The 24,196-nt window shown below is 41.2% G+C and overlaps 1 protein-coding gene across 3 annotated transcripts in view; it reads right to left on the bottom strand.

Annotated features, from left to right (window-relative positions):
* Positions 1-24,196, bottom strand: part of LAMA4 (laminin subunit alpha 4) — a 181,049-nt gene that overhangs the window by 84,655 nt on the left and 72,198 nt on the right. For 2 of the 3 annotated variants that reach the window (XM_006019468.3, XM_025198838.1), the window contains 7 exons: positions 19,865-20,079; positions 13,582-13,677; positions 10,809-10,960; positions 10,517-10,627; positions 6,248-6,359; positions 2,006-2,173; positions 587-780 (listed from right to left, as the gene is read on the bottom strand). In XM_006019468.3, the coding sequence (XP_006019530.1) occupies positions 587-780; positions 2,006-2,173; positions 6,248-6,359; positions 10,517-10,627; positions 10,809-10,960; positions 13,582-13,677; positions 19,865-20,079 (1,048 nt within the window). The remainder of the gene's footprint in view (positions 1-586; positions 781-2,005; positions 2,174-6,247; positions 6,360-10,516; positions 10,628-10,808; positions 10,961-13,581; positions 13,678-19,864; positions 20,080-24,196) is intronic. The other variant, XM_025198839.1, reaches the window with a different exon arrangement.

Genomic DNA, 24,196 nt, shown 5'->3' with positions numbered 1-24,196 from the left:
CCCCCCCCCCCCCCCCCCCCCACTGTCATCATTGCATTTAGAATAGCTCTGCTGTGCTGTAAAGGAGCCCCCCTAGCTTTGTTGCACGATGTCTGAAATATATGTGAACAGTAATGCCAATATGTTATGTAGTATGTCATTGTCATCTTCTTTAACGTATTTGCCTTTTACTGTAACTTCACAGATAGAAAAAATAATAGTACATGGTATATAGCCCACATCTAGACTGAGAAAGTAAAATTCTTTCTGCTGTGGGCCAAATTACATCTTTAACTATGGTCCTTTAATCATAATTATAAAGTGAGGTTCTTCTCTGAGAAGCACAAAGAGATAAAGGAACATATGTAGGTATGACATGCTTAACCAAATATGGAGCTGGAAATGGACTTTTATTTTGTTCTATTAACCAGTATTTACACTGCCTCTGAGAATAACAGCTTCAATTTACCAAACAGCATCTCAGGCAGAGGAAAAGCTTAGTACTGTCACTGGCAAAACAACACAGTTTTAGAATCTAAAAATTAAAATGACCTTATCAGTGAAAACAGATTGCCCAGACACACAACAACATCCAGACTGTACATACCTTGTAGTCTTGGAACTTGGCTTTGTTTTCTTCATTTATGTCCTCAGTTTGCCTGGCATAGTCAAGAGCCTGGTCCAGTGCCTCCTGTAAGTCTGAGATCTTCATGTCATGGTCATTGATCTGGTCCAGTACAGTAGGGAACATAGATCTGGTGGCATTATATAACACCTGCCACTCTTCAATTTGCCTTAGCACTACAGGAAGAGACAGAGGATATTAATTAATCTTTCTGAATTCCATTCTTGTCTTCTGTTGCAGAAGCTTCTAGCCTACCTCCATGATATTCCAAAGAGATGAAGATGAAGATAAATGCTTTCAGAAGAAGTTTACATATACCAGCACGAGAAAAACATCATGACCTGTCTTTGCTGTCCTTAGCTAGGTTGCCAATAAAATCACATTTGCTAGGGCATTTGAATATTCACCTATAATATTTAGCTAGTTTTTTAAATTAGTCCTGCTCTTTTGAATAGGAAAAACTTGTTTCATTTTAACTTCATCTGAAATATAGAGACATGACATTCAGGTATTTTTTCTAGGTTATTTTCTCTCTGATGTGGTGCTTCAGCTAACTCTCAAGGCTTGGACAGTTCCACTATTTAAAGGGGGACATTCATGTTAAATGATCCATTGTAACTGTTCAGTCTGTCTGCTCATATTATGAGATAAGTGAACCTAAACCACAGTAATTTGCCTGTGAATGAAACTGGAAGAAATTATTATGGTTTAGCTTTACTTATTATGGGTTGAGAATGGACAGATGAAACAGTTACACCAGATTCAGATACACCACAGCCAGTTTTTTTAAATGCAGTGTAACTCTTGCATCTACTCATGCCTTTATTCTCTGGATGGAAGAGTTTTACACTGCATACTGCTTTATTCCAAAAATTACCTAGCTTAGGTTGGAAATGGTGTAAGATAACTGTAACACTGATTTCCCACCATGTAGTTTCAATTATCAGCTGGGGAACCTCACTCAAATCAGTAATTCCACTAGTATAAGTTTGTAGACCCCCATAATACTGAATCTAAGGTGTATCTAAAATTGATGTTGTTCTTATTGTGCCAGATACTAGTTTACTGACACCCTTCATGTTGTTTTTTTTATTTGTCTTTTTTAAACAAGCAGTCATGGCTAAATCACAGTTTTCTCATGTCCAAGCAAAAATTAATAATTTACAGTAAGCCATAAAGGAAGAATGTTTATCGGTTCACAGATTTCCTATGCTTGTCATGATAGCACATATTCTCAAGCTATGAATGCTCCAATATCCCAGTAACTACTAAAGTCAACATATTCTGAAAGGAGGCTCAATATAGATTCAGAATCGCCTGTTACTATGACCTGATCACTACTGGAGAGTTGTTGTCATGCTGGATCTTTTAATCAGGTGGAGAAACAGAAAAAAAGCTCACACTTTTGTGCTGCATCAGCCTCATCATCAGCAAGTTTCTTCTGACTGGTGAAAGGCTTGCGACTTCTGATTTCCCTCAGCATCTCCTCTGCCATGTTCAGCTTTTGAATGATGTCTTCAGGGCTCAGCTCATGTTGAATTCTATAGTATATCATCTTACTGCTGATTTCTGAGGACAAAGAAAAAGATGGTCACTCCAACAATACAGTGCTAAGCAGAAATTCCCCCCTCCCCTCTGCCTTGTGGAGAGGTATCTGTGTATTAGTTAGCAGACCACATGTTGGCTACAGTCGGTGCTAAATCAACAGGCAGAATCAACAAGTAGCTGGTAATGTCTCTCTGTTGTTTTCCTAATTGGGTGATAAACATTGTTATCAATTCTCTGTTGGGCTAATCAGAGCTCCTGCCAGAGCCTGGCCATGCCCCCCTCAGCTGTATGCTATGGAAGGAAGGGAGGGCTGCTCTAGCACCCCCTGGCTTCTAGCCTGAGCCACTGCAGGCCTGTGCCTGTATTTCTGGGATGTCTGTCCGGTTACAAAACTGGTTTAGCCTAGCCAGGTTAGACTAACCTGCAAAGATTGAATCAATTCACACTCAGGCTTTTTGAATGTCTGTCCCTAGCCTTTAGGCCTTGAGTCCTCCAGAGTATAAGGTAGCAATTGTTCAACAGTGTAAAGACATACTACCTCAATCAAGCAAGAAATGAAAAAGAATGGAGTATCCAACTAAAGTTACAGGATAGAGGAGGTTATGCTAGGCAGATTGTAATTACCTAAAGTAATTGAAAGAATAGTTACTATATCTAAGGAACCAGTGCTTAGCTGGGATGATGCAGTTTATACCTAACTCTGCTTCTTTCATAAAAGTTGCTAATGGGACTTCTGATGAGCAAAGCAGGTCAGGATCTGAGCCTTAGGTCTCATGTGAAAAGAGTCTGGAGCAGGCAGTTGTAGCTGTAAGGGACCAAGACGTAGGTGATCACCAGGTTAAAGCCATGAGCCAGGAGCTGGCTGTTATCAGGCTGCCTGAATTGGAGTCAGGAGTAATGGGGCAGAGGGACATGATGAGCTGGCAAGTCCAGAGCAAAAACTTCAGCAGGCAGGAAGTAATAATGAAGCCCAAGACTAGACACAGAAGCATCTGTCCTTTTGAGTAGTCTGCTGGGCACTGAAAGCGTGGCTGCTGGTAAGGTGTTAGCTATGCCCGTGCAGGCAATCGAGGCCAGCTGTAAGTAGTGAGACTGTTGGCAGCCAGACTCACTCAGGTAATCAGGGACAAATGGAGGCAATTTGGCCTGCTTGGTGCCCCGACTCCTGACAAAAGGAACATTATCAATCTCACAACATCTCTTAAAAGCATGGCCACTTATTCCATGCTGATGTTAAAGGAAGAATCTCTCTTACAGCAGGGGTGTCAAGCCCATCTGGCCCCACAGGATTGGTCCATGGGCTGGATGAACAGTGAGGAGCTGGCTCCATGGGCTAGACTGAACCCTTGGACTGCCCCCACCCTCCCCCCACACTCTATCTCTCCCTCCTCCTTGCATGCCAGATCCTGTGCCCACATTGCCTGCTCCAGCTGGTCTACCATGTGCATTGTGGGTCCTGGACTGGTTGGAGTGTGACGGCATGTGACACAGTCCTGGACCAGCCAATATGGGTGCTGAATCCAACATCTGGGGGGATCCATGAGCATGCTCCTCCCCACCCCCCCCCATATGCTAGAGAGACTGGAGAAATACGGCACCTGATCTCTCTGGTCCAGGGTGGGAGCTGCAGCTCACCTCCCAGACTGGCTGAAGTAGGCAGCCTGGGTGCTGGGTCCAGCATGCAGGGTGGGGTCCAGCACTGGCCCCATGTGGGTCCTGGAGTTGGTACCACATGTCTCAGGCCCTGTGTGTGAAGCTGGTCAGGCACCCCCCGACATGTATCATGAATGGTTCAACTTGTGACTCAGGGCCAGCACTGGGGATTGGATGAAGTGGCTCCTAGGGCTGATCTGCCTCATGGGCCATATCTTTGACCCCCCCGTCTTACGGTATCAGATAAAATTATTTCCATAGCACATAGCTTTGGCAGGAAGGTGTCTTACCTAATTATTGGCTACTCAGTACAAATGCCAGGTCATATCAGTCTAACCTTTATGTTATTAGTCATCAAATATACTTTTTTTCCTGTTGTCTGTCATTGCTAATGTTATGTAAACATGTTCTATGATAGACCTGAGGCATTTATGATGAAGGTGCAGAGGGAGTAGGGAGACTTATGAGTGCATGTAATTTGTTTTTTTTTTCTTCTAGCTACAAAAGGAGAGGCTGCAGTATATTTCAGGGTTTAATCTCAGGTTAATACATTCATAGGATAAGAATATACCATTGATATGCTGGAATATGGATAATAATCTCTGACTAGAGGGTTTTTCTTCATTGCAATTGTGCTTGGCAAAATGCTTGCTGTTATTATTTGTTCCTTGATATATAAGATAATAAAAACTCTTGCAAATGCAAACAGTCTCATAGTCTCTAAATCAAAAAAAATATTTCTTGATCCATGAATGAATACGATAGTTTATTTTCTAGTTGTAAATATGCCTACATTTTGATATTTTTGTTAGTTATGGCAATGCTTTTATTGTTTCAGTATTATACAGAGGTTGACTTTATAAGTGTTATTTGTATTCCTTAACAGTCAGTTAGAGCACAGATGAGTAAAGCTTTGAGACAGTGGGCCAGAGGTTGTCACGATATTTAAATATGAAGAAGCTCTTCACCACAGTGCTAGTTTTGGGAGACATGAAATATGCTATGTGTTTTTATCCATTATGAAACAGCATTACAGTGGTGGTTTCTGATACGTTGTATGAGTCAGACAGTTTACAATGCTGTATTTCTATTCACTAAAGGCAATGTTTTCTTTGGAAGAAGTATGATAAAATGTGTGTCTCCCTCTCAACTTCTGTATTTCTGAGAGATAGAAACCATAGCTAAGAAAAAATGTAGTATCTAAACCCAAATTCACTGAAAACTCCACAGCTTAATGACTACAACTGACTTGGAGGAACTGATGGGGGATGTTCTGGACTCTGCTTTCCAGCCAGCACTCCTGCTTAGAAGCTGCCGTGTTTTGTTTGCTTTAGAGACATCTACCTGGAATCGCTCAGACAAGAGCAATCTTTACCAGAACAAGTTTCATACAAAAGAAGTTAAACATAAAGCCACTCACTAAGACAGTGTTTGGGGTGGAACTGTAATTTAAGAAATTCCAGTCCCATATCTGGTCCACTAAATTAGTGGTGGCCAACATGAGGCATGCATGCCCACAAGTGGCATGGGCAGCCTGTGTGTATGCCATGCAGCAGACCGGGGAGGGGACAGGCAGTACAGCAGCAGATGGGGGAGAAAGCAGAGCAAAAGATCAGAGGTAGATAGGTGTTTGGCGTGATACTAGGGAGGGCATGATACTCATTTGTGGCACACCTGCGAAAATGGTTGTCCCTCACAGTACTGGATCATACTGGTTCCACAAAATTAAGACAACAAAATCAGTCAGGAAAGGAAACATTTTATTTATAACAATATGGAGTGGAATCCTGCCCCAGTGAAGTCAAGAAGAAAACTCCCTGATGATCATGATGGGATTTTTGTCTTTTGTTTATTAACAAAAGACTTTATAAAGATCACAGCAGCCTTTCCGTGTAGATGTACCCTGTTATTTAGAAAATTATCAAAATTGATTCTAGAGGTTAGACTGGTTCCACTCGACCCTTGCTCTGATGGCAGACCTACAGGTTTGTGTGATGAGTGAGTAAGGGAAAACTTTGTGTTTATATCTGGCTGTTCAGCTCTTTATATGGCCTCTATTGTAGTACTATCCAAGTACCTAATCAGTACTTGGCAAGATAAAGGATAGCAGGATAAAGAAAAGCCTCTAATATCCATGCAAACAAACAAAAAGATTGCAAATATGATTATCCTCATATGCTTCACAAAAAAAAAATAGAATTGATTTCAATATGCTATTGAGTGTAGATTTCAATTTCTAAAGGAAATCTCAGGAGGAAGAGAAAAGAAGAGCGTGGTACACTGGCTTCAGGAGTATGTTAAAAAAGAATTGTTCATTGTAGAATCACATTCTGTTACATCTGGTGGTTTTAAAAGAGTGCTCATAGTACTATGACATATCTCTGCTGGACATTTCACTAATGTATGCTTGACATTAAGTTGAACTAAAAAAAATCTATTTACCTTGGATGTTATCCCTCATATTGCTGAGTTGCTGCACAAGCTGTGTAGCACGGTGAATGGTCGCCATGGTTTCCTTCTGTATCCGAAGGTCTTTGCTTGATGCTTGATTTCTCTATGAATAAACCATGTGAGTTCAAGATTAGATTTTTTTAAAAACCCACATGCATGCATAGTGACAGGCAGTACAAAAATACATTTCACTTTTTCCCAATGACCATCTGAAGGTCCATTCATCACACAAAATGATATTTACAGAAGTGTTTGATGTGCCAAAGCTGCCTTGTTGGTATTTTATGAATAGCAGAACAGAAGATTAGAATTGGCCCCACATTTCCCCATCATTTGCTGCAATCAAATTATCATAAATTATGTACCATTTTAAACCTCCCATCAGACTTACTGCTGAATGTCAGATTGCCTAGCCAACTACCAATGCCTGATCTTGCTAGACACATTTCCTAAGTGATACAAATCATGGGCAGAAGAAAAAATTGAGGATCGGAGCCAGTTTAATTTGCTCTATTGTGCAATTTAACTCGGGGTCCTCATCCCCACAGTCTCTCTCTCCTTCATCTTATTAAATCTCAGACAACTACTGGATAGCCTATATACCTAGACAGACAGAAAGACAGTCTTATGTCACAGTTGGGATTGCCTTGCAAATTTTGTTCTTCATGTGACCACAAGCTTATTGGGTTCCCAATGCTGGTCATATAATAAAGCTTTGGCTAAGGACTGAGAAAAAATGAAGGGTAACCATTACAGAATTGGCATGTTTCGTATGAATGTATTGACCTCAATTACATTTCCTTTAATTTCCCTAATGTATTCTCTGAAAGAAAAGAAAAGAAGAGAAGAGCTTACTGCTATGTTGTTTACTACTCCTGTCTTGTATGTAAGTCAACACCTGATGCTTGATAGTATCAAAATACATGGATTCAGAATTTTGATTTGGCTCATAAAAGAGCTAATTTTCATTTGAAAATTAGGATCCAGGTTCAGATTTGAACGCTCAGTCGATAATTCAATATTTTGGAAGTCTACTCTTGCAGTTAGCTGTGTGGAAAGTCTGTTGTTCCTATTTAATTCTACATTTGACTGAGAAATTAAGTTTCATTTATCTGTCCTCAGGCTATTAATAGCTTTGCTATTGCCATGTCCTGTGATGCTAGTTGTTCTGTTTCAACAGCTGTGACTTGTACTCATATCTGCATAGTAAAATATTTTGTACATATATGTTTGCACTTGTGGAAGCACCAGGTGGCGCTTTAAACCAGACAGAAAGTTAGTATTATTTTAGTCAGATGTTACACTGTATTAACCTTGTTTCTGTGGAAGCAGAGTAAGGACCAGTCCTAGGAAATAGAAGATGAATGTTTATTACTTAATGAAAGAAATGGGTTAAGGATTTTTTTTAATACAGATTCTTTATTTTGCCTTTGAAAAGAAAGCATTGCATTCTTGTATTACCTTCAGGGTTTCTGGTGGTTGTGGTGGTGAATTTACTATTGCTTTTATTATTTCAAAGCCATAGAGTTAAATTTTTACATCGTAGCCTTTTCATTTAAATATTTTTCCTTTCTAACTACCCTCTTCATTCTTTTTTCCCAGCCCTGGTGTTTTTATTTGCATTCGGTGAGCGTAACCCAAGGATTGAACACTGCTATTAGAATGACATTACTGGTGATATCTTGTGGGTGGGAAGCAGCATTTTTTCCTGAGATAGAAAAAGGATAGCAGTGTAAATTAAGAAAACCATTGCTGAACACCCAAATCCCAGGATCTTCATGCAGAGCCAGGCTGGAATTTCAAAAAAGTCCACAGGAGGACTCCCCTAAATCCCAGCTGGATGTTCAGAACAGAGCATTACCATATTTTACCATAATTGCCTTACATTCAGGCTTGGGTCATTAGGAATGACATTTATCATAATGAAGCATTGCATTCAGTTTGTAATTCTGTTTTGTATTAAACCAGAACATGAGCTTCAAAACTGATTTCATTGTTAGTACCTTGAAAAGAGCACAAAGGGGATGTTTTCAGGGTTAAACCTGTGCTTTTCCCTCTACTGAAGGACTCCAGGAATGTTTCCCCTTTTCCTAGGAATCACAAGTTCTCTTGTGAGACTCTTCACAAGTGAGAGTCCACAGAAGAAGGACCACACATGCTGAATTCATTGGTTCAGTCTCCTAGGAGGCAGGAGAGACAGGTTTTATGACCCTATCAGACACAAAGTGGGTTTGGACCGACATATTTCAGACTTCCCACTATAGACGTGGTTAGTTGCGTCAGTCTAAAGTCAGACCAACTGTAGGACAGAGTAGCATCTTAGAGATTAACTGTTTCAGAGATGCATGAGCTTTCATAGTCAGTGACCTACTTTATCAGGTGCTAGGAAAGGATGCTGGCCAGTCCTTTCCTAGCATCCGATGAAGTAGGTTGTTGCTTTTGAAATCTCGTGTCTCTCTGAAACAGCCTCTAAGTTGCTACCCTGCCCTGCCTTCTGCCTGACTTCCTGGTACAGTACTCTAATCACTAATCCACAAGTCAAGTATTATCCAGAAGTATCTTCAGCCCTTTTGTTGAAGTTTCCCCCCTAGGCAGCTAAGACAGGGAGATATGTGGCAGCAGGAGGAAGAAATTAGGTTAGAGCAGGTCTTAACCTTTTTAGACTTAAGGCACCCCTTGTTAGACTCAAGGCACCCTTCGGAAAATGCCAGTTCTTTCTTAGTTTCCACTAGATTTTTTACTACAGAAAAATAATAGATCAATTATTTTGCTGTAAAGAACTCAGAAAGACCACAACAGGGCACAATATTTGTGTAATCCATGGATTCCTGTTGAAACCTCATGGTTCATCTTGTAAATCATGTTTTAAGGGCTAACAGTGCTAACCCCACAGCACCCTTGCAAGAATCTCAAGACACCCTAGGCTGCTGTGGCACCCTGGTTGAGAATCACTGGGTTTTGGGTGTGTACGGTTCTGTGAAATGGCTTCTGTTCTGGATACTCTGGACGGGCCTTTGTTCCCAGTAAGACAGAAACTGCCCTCCATTCAATTTCTCCAATGAATATAAATGCAAGATAATTGGCTCAGCCTCAAGAGGTCAGGAGAGGGGCATGGATAATACCTGACCTGTGGTTGTAGTGGTTAAAGTACTGTGCTGGGAAATCAAAAAGATTGCTAACCACCTCTGGATTTAGGGCAGTCAACGATCCAGTTTTCCTGTTTCCTGGTCAAGCAAGCTGACCATTAGGCTTTTTGGCTAGGTACAGACATTTTAAAAGCCCAAGGTACAATTGATTTAAGTTACGCAGTTTTCTGTAAGCAGCATAGTTTAGATTGGTAGCAAACAGAACAGACATTCGCTCTTTGGAGAAGTAGGGGAGGGCAAATCTTAGACTTGGTTTTGCCATTCTTAAACCAGTCTATCTGTGTTGAACTTCTGTTCTGTTATGGATGTAGACCAGTTTCCAATTACTTATACTGGTAAAAGTGTAATGTCTGTACCTGGCCTTGGACTAAGATGTGAGAAGCTCCTGCTCCTGGGATTTCATTTACATTTTCTTGACTGCAGTTTAAACCCATTGCTATGTTAATGCTGTGTTAGGTTGTAGTGAATGTGCTGTAGGAGCTGCAAGAATGTAACCCCAGTTTTATGGTCTTGCAACTGAACATAGATAAAGTGTTTATGATTATAATTGTGTCAAAACATATCTTGAGCACTGATCAGACACTCATCTCAGTAGGCACCCGATAAACCATTTTTAACCAGGGGTTTTGAAATACGCTTTGAAGTATTTAATCAGGCTTATTTAAATTTTATGAGATCATCCATGTAAAATACATACACTCCAAACATCTAAAAAATACACCCGAATTACTTTAATCTTGATTACTTTACTTAATTATAAATTAGAATTTGAAATGAAAATACAGGATGTCAACCTGAGATCAAATGTAGTACCAGTTTAGTAACTGTGGCTTCTATGGAGAACTATAGGGAACTGTATGTGAAACTATGATCTTAAGAGTGGAAAATGTCCTATTAACTTTATGGGATTTTGAATGAAGCTCTACCTCCTACATTTTCAGGGCAACAGACTGGATATATCAGTTCTAATTCCCAGATTAGTACTTTTAAATTTCAAAACAGCTACCAAATATCTGCCAGGACCTTTCTCCATTCCATTAGGGCCTTATAGTGAATAGGACAAACTCGTTTCACCTACTGTACTGTAAAGCCACAAAGTGAACTGCAAACACACCTGTACATCAAGTGCCTCTATGTCTTCAAGGAGATTGTTCATTTCAGTCTCAGCATTATTCATCTGGATCTTCCTAAGTTCAGAATGGTTTTCTTTTTCTGACAGTTTCATCTGCATGAAAAGAGATTTTTATTTAAAAAGAGTGTTAGCTCAGTGCATCTGGAGATCAAGTATTCTGTGCCATAGTACAAGCAGCAAAGGGCTTCAGAAGTAGTGAAGGGGGATTGAAGCACATTCGAATGCAGAAGCAATGGTGGGTTAATATTAAAGTAAACCCAACAAAAATTGGTACCTCAAAGAGGGAAACAGTTGAGTTCAGTTCATTTAAGCGTCTGTGAGCAGCAACACCAGTGGAAATGCTCAGCAAAGTTGATTTGCTTTCATCAATAGCCATATCTGATAATCGGATGTCATCAGTCAAATCCCAAATGCATTTATCACAGTCTGACAATAAGAGAAGATAGGGTCATTTTTCTTTTAAGATCAGTGCCAGGTAAATAGGAAGCATTTTCCTTCTTCTTTTTAAAAATTCAGTTCATGCATTTCTTTCCCCAAGAGACCCTCCTCTTTCTTATTAATGGAGCCCCAAGGACACCCATTTTTCTTCATTTTAATCCACCCACTTTCAAAGTCCCACAGTTTAGGCACCAAGCTTCCAGCTGAGGAGGACCAGATGGGCCTGGTTTGAGAAAACTGTCAAGGCTGCTCCATGAACAGTGGGAGGGGTCATATGAGGCATTTCCTGGCTTTTCCCTAAAGGCTCAACATGCTTGTGGCCCAGAGAATGAGAAACCGGGGTCAGTTCACACACTCTATCCTGTTACAGCATAGAAACACTTATTTAATATTTATTGCTATAGCAGAATTAGGATGTACTCCCTGCTCACTGACTGGCAGTCATTTACGGCAGCTGTACTCTGGATTGACAATTCAGTTAGAAGGTCAGTTCTTAAAAGCACAGTATAAATATATCTGTATTATGATTACCTAGATCTCTAATATAGCCATGCCTCTTGCTCTAAAAAATACTATGTCATTTCTAATGATGAAATCATTAATATGTACAAAGAGCCTTACCTGAACAATACACAAGCATTAGAAATAACTCTGAGAAATAGAAAGAACTCTGAGAAAGAGTATAGGTTAAAATGCCAAATTTCTTTTGGCTGCACTGCATGTCTTCTGTGCTGTACAGTATGTAGGAGGCATGGTAGAGTGGCACCTTAAAAGATTAACTCATTCAGAGACGCAAGAGCTTATGTAGCCAACAACCTACTTCATCAGAGGCTGAACATTTACCAACAGTTACAACATAGTCATACTGGAGAGTCAAATCCTATTTCTCCAATAGGAAACTAAGTGTAATTGACACCTCTAAATATAGCTGTGAGGTGCATTTTTGTCCCTTGCATGGCTTTTAGATCCTGTTAATAACTGCTCAGCTAGGACTCGCTCTTTAGAGTATGTTCAGCATGGATTCGCTATGGCTATGCATGCTCTCTATTTGGGTAGGTATATAACCGTGCGTTAATCTCCAGAAAGGTAACTGGAGAAAAGCCAGGGATGACTAGCTGCTCGGAAAAACATTCTACTAGCTCAGTAGTTTAGTGGCCAGGATGTTTACCAGGGAGTGGGAGATGCAAGAGCCAGACCCCTGGGAGGGTCTGAGCCTATAATTCACACTTCCCAGCAAAGGGCCTTAACCACCAGGCCATGGGCTTGGCAGTGCCAAGAACATCCTCAATCCCTCCTGCTGTAGCAGATAGACTGGGTAGCCAAGAAGGGAAGATATGCAGAGCCAGGAGCAGAGGCTCTGTGGCTTGCAGTGATGGACTGTAGCTCATGCTCCCCCACCTCTTTGCAGTCTATCTCAGGGGTGGGCAAAATGGTAGATCTGGCCAGCAGCCAGACTCCATTTCCCAACAGCCCTTACCTGCACGGCTCCTAAATGGTCTTCATGGGGACCCTGTGAGTGGTGGGGCCATGACAACACAGGGCTGTGACAGTGCAGGGATGCAGAGCTGGGGCTCTGCCATGGCCTCAGCCCCAGCCCCAGCCCTAGCCCTGTACTGTCATGTCCCCACACTCCCAGGGTCTCTATAGAGACCATCTGGGAGCAGCATGGGTAGGTTGCATGGCTGGTTGGGGAGCTGCTCTGGGGCTGGGACTAGGATCTTATGGTGGTGACAGTGCAGGGCCAGGGCTGGGACAGAGTTGTGATCTGCTGCCTGCATACCCCTGGCCACAAAACCTGCACTTGTTGCAGGGGTGTGCGCACACCAGATCATGGCTCTACCTTGACCCTGACCCTCTCAAGCTCCCACGGTCTTCCTGGCCCCACTGAGCCAACTCGCTCCCAGAAGCAGCCTCATTCCAGTTGCCCAGCTGTGTGCCCTGCTCACATGGGTCCCACCCCTGGCAGTGCATGCAGGGCGGGATGCCCAGGCAGTGGGGCTGGGTCCATTGGCAGGAGCCAGAAGGAGCTGCTGCCATGGGGACTGCTGGGAAATGAAGTCTGCCATGGATCTAGTCTGGCCTGTGGGCTGGACTTTGCCTACTCCTAGTCTATCTGCTTTAATTAATGAGGATTAGATGCAACATGGAGGAATAGCTTTGAGGGGAAGAAAAGGGCTGAAACCCAGGTTCCAACCCTTCCAGGGCCGTGTCTATCACACTGGTATACAGAACCAGACTCCTTCCAGCCAGTCAGTCAAACGAGCAGATGTTCAAGCACGCAAGCAGTCCCGGAGAAGACAATTCAACAAGTTGCATTCACTTCATGCCTCAAAGCAATGCTATGTGGAGGCATCTATGCCAGCTTTGAATGAGCAGAGCGACTTAGCAGAGCTCTCCTGATCCCAGTAGTAGCTCAGGTATCTCTGTGCACAGCTCTGAATAATTGTTCTTCCTGGACAGTTTCAGGGTAGCACTTAAAAAAACATTTAAGTGCTTTGCTGCATTAGGGTCAGGATGCTCTGCTCCTTGTAGAATCAAACCCTTAACTTATATTTGCAGTGTTAAGGTTAGGCAGTGGTTTAGTTTGGGAGATAAGCAGTTTTGCTTACCGATGGTTGGGCAGTCCATTCCTGTAGGAGATTCAGGGCTTTCTGCTAGACATTCTCCAGTGTGGCTGTCGCATGGTCCTCCTTCACAATGGCACTCTGGTGGGAAAAGAAGGATATTTTAGAATGATCATTAACTGCTTTAAAGTATCATATGTATTAGTTAATCTATCAGTTAAGATTTGGACCCCATTGTGCTAGGCCCTATATAATAAAAAGTAGTACATGCTCTGAGAAGCTTACAGTCTAATTAAATAAGATGAAGGGCAGGAGGGGAAACAGAATCACAGAGGTGAAATGACTTGTCCAAGGTCACCCAGCTGGTCAGACACAAAGGCAGGATTAGAGTCATGGTCTCCTCACAGTCAAATGCCTTACACATTAGACTATACAATCTCCCCTGCCAATGGATAGAGCAAGCATGGATTTCACCTCTTTGCTTTCTACTTTCCATTTTTTTTTTGAGATTTATCAGGTTTAATCCAAACTGAGATGCAAATATGTGATGATTCTCATTGATGAGTAAAGGAGAGATCTGAGAGAGACTAATATTATCAGGATGTTCATTTGAGTCACGTACAGATATCTGTATGGAATGAATTTTAGGAGGCAGACCATGGAAAGAAGCATACTTAAAGTTTTAAGTATTTGTCATCTATCTCCATGAAGGCTATTGAATGTATTGATCTGCACTATATCCACAGATGCCTGTTTTGAGTAGAACTGGTTTCCCAAGAAATGTAGGCAGATGGCAACTCTGCAGCTTCAGACTGCCTCCTCATTTGTCCTTCCAACCTTAGAAGAATTAATAGCTGACTGTAGTGCTGTTGCCAAGCTTAGCAAATCAAAAAACAAACACCCACCCTTGCATTCCCATCCATCAGATCAGCAGTGATGATGGAGCTGAAAGAAGTCTTCCCACTCATTCTGTTTTTACAGCTTAGTATTTGCTAAATATTTCGCCAAAACTCTTTGGGTTGTATCTACGGCACTTGGGGGTGCATGCACAAGTATTAAGTCAACTTAAAATAAGGTGATTTTTAACTAAGGTGACAAGTTAAGCCACCTCAGAGTATACACATGTACAGCTCCTTAACTTGGTGGCAGCCATCTTATGAGCTAAGTCAACTTAACTAATGTGACTCAAGATGATACACCTCGGAGGTGTATTATCTTGGGCTGCATTTAAGTCAACTCTGCTCCACATACATGTGTATGCTCTGACAGTTAAGTCGACTTAAAAAACTTAAGTTGGCTTAACTGTCAGAAAGTTAGTATACATTTGTGAACCCTGGGTTTCCAAGTCAGTCTCCCATCCAAGTACTAGTCAGGTCTAACACGGCGCAGGTTCCAAGATCAGATGAGGAAAAAAAAATTCAGTCTAGCATGCCAGGCTGTTCACAACCCACTTATGGTGAAAGTAAATGAGGTTTTAAAAATCATTTCAGCTTTAGGAAGCTAAGGTTTTACTAAAGGCACAAGTGATTTTTTTTTAGAAAACACAACTGTATTTCTTTGTTTCTGTTATTTAAAATAATATTTTAACACTTAAATATAGTCTTGAAACATAAACAGTTAAACAGACAAACAACAACAAAACCGAAAGGAACAATAGTGATTTTCCCAGAATTATTTTGGCTTTTGTGATTCACAGTATCATCAGCTTCCAGTAATAACATTGTTTAATTATACTTTATGTTTGTCTATCCACAGATATTCATCAAATGACAAGCAGCTAGAAAATTTTGAGGGGAAATTTTTGTGATGTATACTTAATTGTAAACTTGGGCTGCTTGCAGACATGACCACCCCCAAACCAGCCCTTTACTTTAAACTTGGTGCATTCCCACACCGAGCCCAGTGCCCAGAAGAGGCAGTGCATTAGTTGGAGCAGGCTCACCTGATGTCTGATTGAATCAGCTGATTGAATCAGCTATTTCATAAAAGTGCCAAAAAGCCCTGCTGAAGTGCCTTATCTATAGAGATGCTGCAGAGCCAAGTCAAAGTTACACGCTGTTTCTTCCAGTAAAGCATGAGTAGTTTTTTTTTTTAATGTCTGCAAGCAGCCATAATGAACTACATTTTGGTTTCACTGGCACCAGAGAAATTAATTAATGGCAGTGAAATTGTTCTGGTTTTATACTAGATTGGTTTTAGAATGTGACCTATTTTAGTCTCAGCCATAAATGATGGGGACAGGATCCAGATTATTTTAGAAAAAACACTTAGGGCTACCAGGTAATACAACAGCAATATGTAGAAACAAAATTACATCTTCTTTTTAACTTGCTAGCTTACATGTGTGGCAAATGCTTGTAACAAATTAATTTCAAAAGCAAGGCTGACAGGTTATGTTTCATCCAGTTGTTTAATAAGTGCTGCATTTTAAAAGTAGCATTACATTTTACAGTGTTAATGGGTGCATCTATGCATGAACTTTAATGCTCTGTAGTCTATTTTTCTGTACATTAAAACATCATGTAAAAACCCATGGATTTACATTAATGCGCAGTAAAATAGTCTACTGAGCATTAAGCATCACTAAAAAAAGTGTGCAAATGCGCTACTGTGCATTAACACAGCATAAAGCATATTCATTTAGTACCTTAACACTGGAGGGCACTTTTACACATGCTCTGAGGGTGGGGAGGGTTGGCTCTTTAATTAGAGCGGCTCTGAGAGCACCACCATGTCTCATGTTTCAGCATCCCCAGTTTAAAAAATGGCAGTGGGGGCACTTGAACTAAAGCTCGTTGAATGCTGATACACGAGATGTAGGAGGCTGCTGGAGCGTGGCAATTGCCATGCTCCAGCAGATTCAATTAATCAAGTCCACTCCAATGCTCTGGAATTCCAGAGTCATGTATAGGCATCCAGAGGTGCTAAATTTAATGTGCGTTAGAAAAGGTGCATTAATGCACATATAGATGCACTCAATAAGTAACAGTACTTTCAGAAAGCTTCTGAATTAATTTATGGGGGAAGTGTGTGTAAAGCCTTATAAAACATATGACACATGCTAATGGGTATGCTGAAAAGCACACAAAACTTTTATAAATGAGTATAAATGTTTTCTTTTAAAAAAATGATATAGGAAAATGATTATGCTGCACAGAGGCAAGGGTAATATCTTTTATTGGACTAACTAGATAGTTTGAATAAAATTCGACAAGCTTTGGAATGCAAGACATTTTTCATTAGGCAATATCTTGCACAGAAAGAGCACATTGTTATTTCCTTTCATTTCATGCTTGCTCTTGTCTGCTGGGTGTCTGTGATTCCCTGGTTAGGGCACTGGCCTGGGATGTGAAAGATCCAGGTTCGCACCCCTGCTCTGTTATCATATTCTCTATCCTAGACAAATGCCTAAGCTTTCATCTGGATATGAGAGACCAATATTCAAATTTCCTTTCTGCTTATTTTATGACCCTGTCTCATGCTGTGGCATGGACTAGATGACCTCTGTTTTATCTGTAGTTTTTATTATTCTATTTCTTTCATGGTTCTTAGCATATTTTACTTCTCTATAAATTTTTGTTTTATGTACCCCTTGTGTTGCTTTTTGCAAGTCAGATATGCATAGTCATATTTTTTACATTTCAATAAGGTATTCCTCAGGTTGAATATTTCTCTCCAAAGCATTAATAGAAGTTACAAATAAAAAACTAAGCCAACCTTGCTAAGTACAAGGCATCTAACATAGATGTTTTGATTTGGAGCAGTAATTTTCAGATTAATGTAAGTAGACTTTATGAGGCATAGAAACCCTTTATGGATTACTTGTCTAAATGTTTGTACAGTGTTTCTGTTCAGGCAACGTCAGCTGCTATTAATGAAATAAACTACATTCTAATTTTTAGCAGAGGTAAAGGTAAAATTAGACCTGTAAATCTCTTTAAAAGCCTGCTTGGGCAGCACCTAGGTGGGCTGTCTTACAGTCCAATTGTGTGCCTACATTCACCCCCCTTCCAAAGCAGTTCTCCAAATAGTTTCTTTCTTGGATATAGTTCCTACCAGGAATACCTTTCCTTCTCATGGGTTGCAAAGGTTGGCATTCAGATCCCTCCAGCAGGCTGCCAAGTTACTGAGAAGACCTTCCTAGCTTCTGCACCCCTATTTTCAGGTACAGGAGGGCAGTGCTGGACTGACCCAAAGTTTATCCCTAACTACTTTTTCACTAGGGGCAGCAATTCCACTCTATAATACCTTCCAAAATGACTATTCCCAAATTGGGAGTTGGTTGAGTAAGCTGTAGAAGAAAGTTTGGTCCTAGAGGATAAATTAAAAGATTCAGATAAAAACCAGTACAACATTTTTTAAATAGAATCTGCAATTTTCTTGAGGTTTAGGGGAAGAAAGATGTACCTTTTTAAAAATATTTGAGTGCCCAGATTCTTCCTAGTTTTAGGAAGAACTGAAACTCAGAAAGTAATACAAATGAGGCATAGAAATATAACAACCACTCTTGAACTAACAAGATTACACAATAGTGTTTAGAACAGGTGACATTACCATTATAAATGGCATCTACTTTATGTGGTTCCACTGCCCATGGTGCAGTACAAGTACATACAAAAGCATGGTCCCTGATTGAAAGAGTTATGATCTAAAGTAAAATAAGGCACAGCAAGTGAGCATTAAAAACAGGAGGAAGGCATGAGAGAGGAAAGGAAGGGATAAAAGTAATAGAACAGGGATGGCAATGGTTTTGGGCCGAGTGCCAAAGAGACCCACAAACTCAACTTGTAAAATGTTGGCATGCCAGGGGTGGATGGCAGGGGAGCTGCAAGGGGTCCAATCCTTGTTGTGGCAGTGCAGTCCTAGCCCCTTCCCTGCCATCTGCCCCAAGGCACACATGCTAAGCAAAATGCCTTTGCATGCCATGCTCTGGTACCCATGCCGGGGGTTGCCTACCCCTGTAATAGAATATGTGTATTTACATGTGCCAGCTTTCTTCATAAATGCATGATCTACTGCAGGGGTGTAGGTTATAGCTGTGTTGGTCTACAGACATAGGCAGACAAGGTTCCTTGGGTGGATTTGATATCTTTTATTAGACCAACTGCAGTGATTCTCAGCTAGGATGCTGCAATATCCTGGAGTGCCTTGATATTCTTTCAAGCGTGCCATGGGGTACCATGCAATGTTAGTATTGTTAGGTGCACAAACACGATTTACAATATTTCAAATAGCAATCCATAGTATTAAAAACATTCTGACTTACTGTGGTCTTTCTGATTTTTTTACAGCAAAAGAGTCACTCTTTTATTTTTAAAAAAGAATCCCTGATCTAGCCTCTTCCCAAACTGCCATCTTGGTGGCTGGTACTGCAGGCATTGTTTAGGATTATTGGGCACCTACATACACGAAGGACCTCTGCTCCAACACATGCTAATTAGCATGCATTGGAGCAGACTCAGTTAATCAAATCTGCAAGTCTGATGGTTATGCTAATTAACATGCTCCAGCAGCCTCAGAATCATGTGTATTCAGCATCCCCGCATTTCAAAATGACGGCAGGGGCACTTTAACTAAAGCTCATTGAATGTCATGCTCTCAGAGCCTCTCTAATTAAAGTGCCCCCCCGGATTGCATATATAGATGCCCAGTGTGGTTGGCTACTTTCCTACAGGCTCTAAGGAGCTCACCTTCACCTCAGTCTCACTCAGTATTTAATTCAAGTAGCATGTAAATTTGACTAATAAAAGCAAACTGCATTTAGTACCAAGGGCTTTCATCAGTTTATACCTAAAAAGAGTTCTACTATGCCAGGGGTTTTCAACCTTTTTGGTTCACTGTAGCCCTGGTGGCTGAACGTGGAGCAGTGTACCCGCAGCCACCGAGTGTGGGGGGGAGTGGTGTGCAGCTGACTGCCAAGTGTGGGATCATCTGTGGTAGGGCTCTGTCCCTGCCCACCCACGTGTCTAGGGCCTTCTCAAGTACCCCTGGGGGTATGCGTACCCCTGGTTGACAACCCCTGTACTATGCCAATGATTAGTGAGAGATCAGCTGTCATTTACTGATATGTGATGTTTTAAATTTTCACAGTATCTCTGGGTTCTGTAGAAAGATCTGTATGTGCGTGTGTTCGTGTGTGTATCTGTTAGATAGGGACAGAAGTAAAGCATTACAATTTTGCTGTACTATGTTTTAGCTATATATATATAGCATATATTACTAATATATGTAGTATATTAGTTATCTGTTTATCAGTACAAATGTATGCATAAACACATGCACATGCACACATGCCCACATACACACAGTGCTAAACATGGCACAATACCTGTACAGTTTTTAGCTACTCTGGCATCTCCATAATAACCCGGAGCACATAGTTCACACTTGAACCCTGTGGTATTACGCAGGCAGTTGCGGCATTGGCCTGTCACCTCATCACAATCCTCAAAGATCAGGTTAGGATCTGAGTTTCCACTGCAGTCACATTTTCTACAAGTGCTTCCAATCAGCAAGGGATTGCCATAGTAACCTGGGGCACACCTGAAAAGAAAACCAAGTCCAACAATGATTAATAATGACATCCCCTTCAGCAGTGCCATTTTTCTGACCTTGTTAAGCCACCAGGAATTGGTGACAGTCTGAAACTGCTAGTGAAAAAAATCAGATTATAACCTTAATGCACCAGATGTTGTTTTGTAATCTAACTTCAATCTAGCTAGGTATTTATAGTTGTATTCCTTGTAGCTTTGAGACATATGTTTTCTATCTTGAGCACTTTTAGTTCTGGATCATTTCAGTCTTTTTTGTGTCAGTATCTTTAACTGTTTGTTTGTTGGATGTTGTTTTTAAGTGTTTTACAGAATGACCTTGGCAGAGGGTCCATCACTCAGCAATAATAATGTTTATTTTAGTTACTATCAACTTTGGACATGATACATCATGTGTTTTATAGGGAAGGGGAAGAAGCCCAGATTTCATGTTGTGAAATTAAAAATAGTGGAAGTCTAGATGTCATTTTCACTTTAATTCTTACAAAAAAGTCAATATAAAATGGTTTGACCTAGACTACTTCTGTGATGAGACAACCAGGTTCTGTTATATCTGAATGCTGAAATGTGGCGAGGTTTGGTTAAAAACCCTTCCTATTGATCTCTTTGCTGATGGCTCTCCACGAAAGAAGAAAGTAATTCTGATTTCTTTGAGATTCCTCATCACTACTTTGTTGGTGCTCAGTTCCTCAGCTCCTACAATGAAATCATATACTCAGCTGCTTGAATTAATTGCCTCTGCTGTGGAAGTGCATTTGCACCTAACCAGGTGCACACACTGCCAGAATCTCCTGACAGTAAGAAAAATAGCCTACAATATTGGTGACCTTGAGATAAATATTAAAGCTGACATCCATAGTTATATGCTTCTGAAGGAGACATCTGAAATCAGCTGCAAGCATATGCAGATCTCCTGTTTTTTAACCTGGTATAGTGTCAATGTCTTCAGTGAGTTTACTCTCAGTTTCCACTGGGGTGAGAGCAGTCTGCTATGCACACAGGCAGGAGTTTAGAGAGGAAAAAAGAACATATTCAGCTTCATGAAAGGCAACTTGTCACTCATGTTCCTTCTGGGCATGTCTACACGTGCACTTTAATGTGCAGTAGCCTATTTTGCTGTGCTTTAAAGCATCACATAAAAAAGCACAATCATGCTAATACACAGTAAAATAGGCTACTCAGCATTAAACATGATTTAAAAACCATGAGAATTCATTACTGCACATTAAGGCAGCCTAATGCGCATTTTGTTAGTACCTCACATTAGCGGTACTAAATTTAATGTGCATTAGAAAAAATGCCTTAATGCATGTGTAGACATACCCTCTATATATCAGAAAGTGGCAGTATCAGGTTTCCTAAGGGAATCTTTCTGGGTCTTTACACAGTGGGCACACCTTAAACAAGATGTTTACGATGGAGTTGCCTCATTAGCTCTGCAGTAAAGTCTTAGGGCATCTGTACATATGTTTGTACCTCAGTGCCAGGCAGTTTTAAAACCATACATTTGCATGCCTTTGTTTAAATGGTGAAATGTGCGTGCTGAGAAAATGGCAGCAGCGTGTTTTTGAACTAAAACACATCAAAGGTGTTCTGGTTCAAAAGCACACGGCTGCCATTTCTCCCACGCTGATGTGTATTTTGCCATTTATACAAATGTATGAGATGCAGCACTGGGTGTGTCAGCTCGTGTGCGGAGCACATTCAGTTAATTGAGTCTCCTGCAACACGTTGGAGATCTGGTGTGTTGGAGGAGACAAATGTATGTGTATAAATGCCCTTAGTGTCTACACATGCAACCCTATTAGGCTATAGGAAGCTAATTAACTCTGCTGTAGGTTAGTACTTGTAAACACAAGTACTTATTTAGTGCACTGCAATGCATGTGTAGATGCTGATGGGACTGGCTAGGGCATGAGGGTGCTTCAGTGCAGGGGCTGCCTGCTGGCTAGCTGCACATTAGAGCAATCTTGTGCCCCAGTGAGCTCCTCTGCAGCACGTTGAACCAGGTCAGAGCAGCCCTGGGCTGGCAGGCTGAGCCCCTGGGTCTGACCCAGCTCAACGTGCTGTGGTCCTCAGTGCATGTGTAAACATGGAAGCTGGGTGCAATAAACTCTGGCGTGAACTGCACCAGAATTTCTTTCTTTTAATTAATTGTGCCCAGTTACAAACCAAGGTGTTTCACAGTTACAACCAGGGTGCAGACATTGTATATGTACTGATAGAAATGCCTGTATGTGGTCATGTTGAAAGGCTTGTTAGATCTTCTACCAATGCCAACTAGCAAAGTTTGCCAATTTTTTTTATAGGTCAATATTAAAAAAACCCTGAAGTTTTAAATTTGAAAAAGTTCCCCCATTTCTTTTACCATCTATACAACTGGTTGAAACCTTTGAAATGTCATGATTCTCCCTTCCCTTTATTAATTTTTTTGATCATCTGTAGTTGGGAATGTTCACATGAACATCCATCTGGTAAGAAGTGTCCTGTGACAATTAGATCATTTCACGTAGGCTGCCAAACAACATTCAGATAGTAACAGCATTTAATAATGACTGCTAAATTTGGTACAGATTTGAATTAGTGGCTTCATCATACAAAATTGTATACTTGCTCCAGTCACTTGAGCATTCTGGATCACATGGCATTCCTTTTAATGAAGAAGTGCTTAGGTTTTTCTCACCTGAAATATACCATTCAATTCAAGTGCAGCTTTCCATGTGGCAGAAACATGGAAGGTAGTGCACACTCATTCCAGCAGATGTGTTTGTGAGCATGGAGATAGTTGTTGCCTTTTATGATTGTCTTCCTTCCTTCGATTAGCCATATCTCATAATTTGGAATAACTGTCACGAACTTAGAGCTGAAAATAAATATGCCACATGCACTTTCCTTCATCATATTCCCTTACTTTTTAGTATACCAGATAGACTTGGATTGCACATGACATGACTCTTTTGACTTGTTGGCACTGAATGAGAAGAGCAAGGGAATCTGAACAGAAACATACTGCTCTATGTCCTTACTTCATGTACCAACAAATAGAGCCTTGCTTTAAATACCTTCTCCACTCCTGCCACATCTCAGTAAATGACTCTTTGTGCTGAAGAATGTTTTATTTTCCATGCAATTTTCAACATGTCTCTTTGTGGAAATAGTAAAATTACTGAATTAGCTTTGTTTCTTCCTGCAGGCATTTTAATTTCCTGTAATTACCAATGGTAAGAAGTTGACTTCCCCTTTGCTGGCATTGCAAATAGAACCTTTCCTCTCTGTCCACTTTGGAATCCAAGATGTATTTTTTTAACACTTAGAACATAACAAAAACTGGATTTTGTCTATTACTGTCTTAAAACCCTATTTTGGAAAACAGAGAACAAAAGGTTGTCTCGCGCTACAACTTGGGAATCAGAATGCTGTGTACACAGTTCCTAGGAAAAGCCTCCATGATTTTTTCATAGATTTCATAGACATCAGGGCTGGAAGGGACCTCGGAAGATCATCGAGTCCAGCCCCCCGCCCAAAGGGCAGGAAGTCAGCTGGGGTCATAGGATCCCAGCAAGATAAGCATCCAGTTTCATCTTGAAGGTGTTCAATGAAGGCGCTTGAACCACCTCCGGTGGCAGGCTGTTCCAGACCTTGGGGGCTCGGACAGTAAAGAAGTTCTTCCTTATGTCCTGCCTGAAACGATCTTGAAGTAGTTTGTGACCATTTAACCTCGTCATCCCTTGGGGCGCTCTGGTGAACAAACGTTCCCCCAGATGCTGGTGGTCACCCCGATAAACTTGTAGGTGGCCATCAGATCACCCCTGAGCCTGCGCTTTTTCAGGCGAAAGAGCCCCAGGGCTCTCAGCCTGTCATCGTAGGGTCTGCTTCCCTGACCTCTGATCATGCGCGTGGCTCTTCTCTGGACTCTCTCAAGCTTCTCCACATCCTTTTTGAATTGTGGAGCCCAAAACTGGACACAGTACTCCAGCTGCGGCCTCACTAAGGCCGAGTACAGGGGGAGAATGACGTCCCGGGATTTGCTTGAGAGACGTCCCGGGATTTGCTTGAGACGTCCCGGGATTTGCTTGAGATCATCGAGTCTGACCCCCTGCATAGGCAGG

The sequence above is a fragment of the Alligator sinensis genome, unplaced genomic scaffold, assembly GCF_000455745.1.
Source record: "Alligator sinensis unplaced genomic scaffold, ASM45574v1 scaffold737_1, whole genome shotgun sequence".
In the NCBI taxonomy this organism is placed as follows: domain Eukaryota; kingdom Metazoa; phylum Chordata; order Crocodylia; family Alligatoridae; genus Alligator; species Alligator sinensis.
The sequence above is the reverse complement of the archived record's forward strand: the minus strand, read 5'-3'. Positions and strand labels throughout refer to the sequence as shown.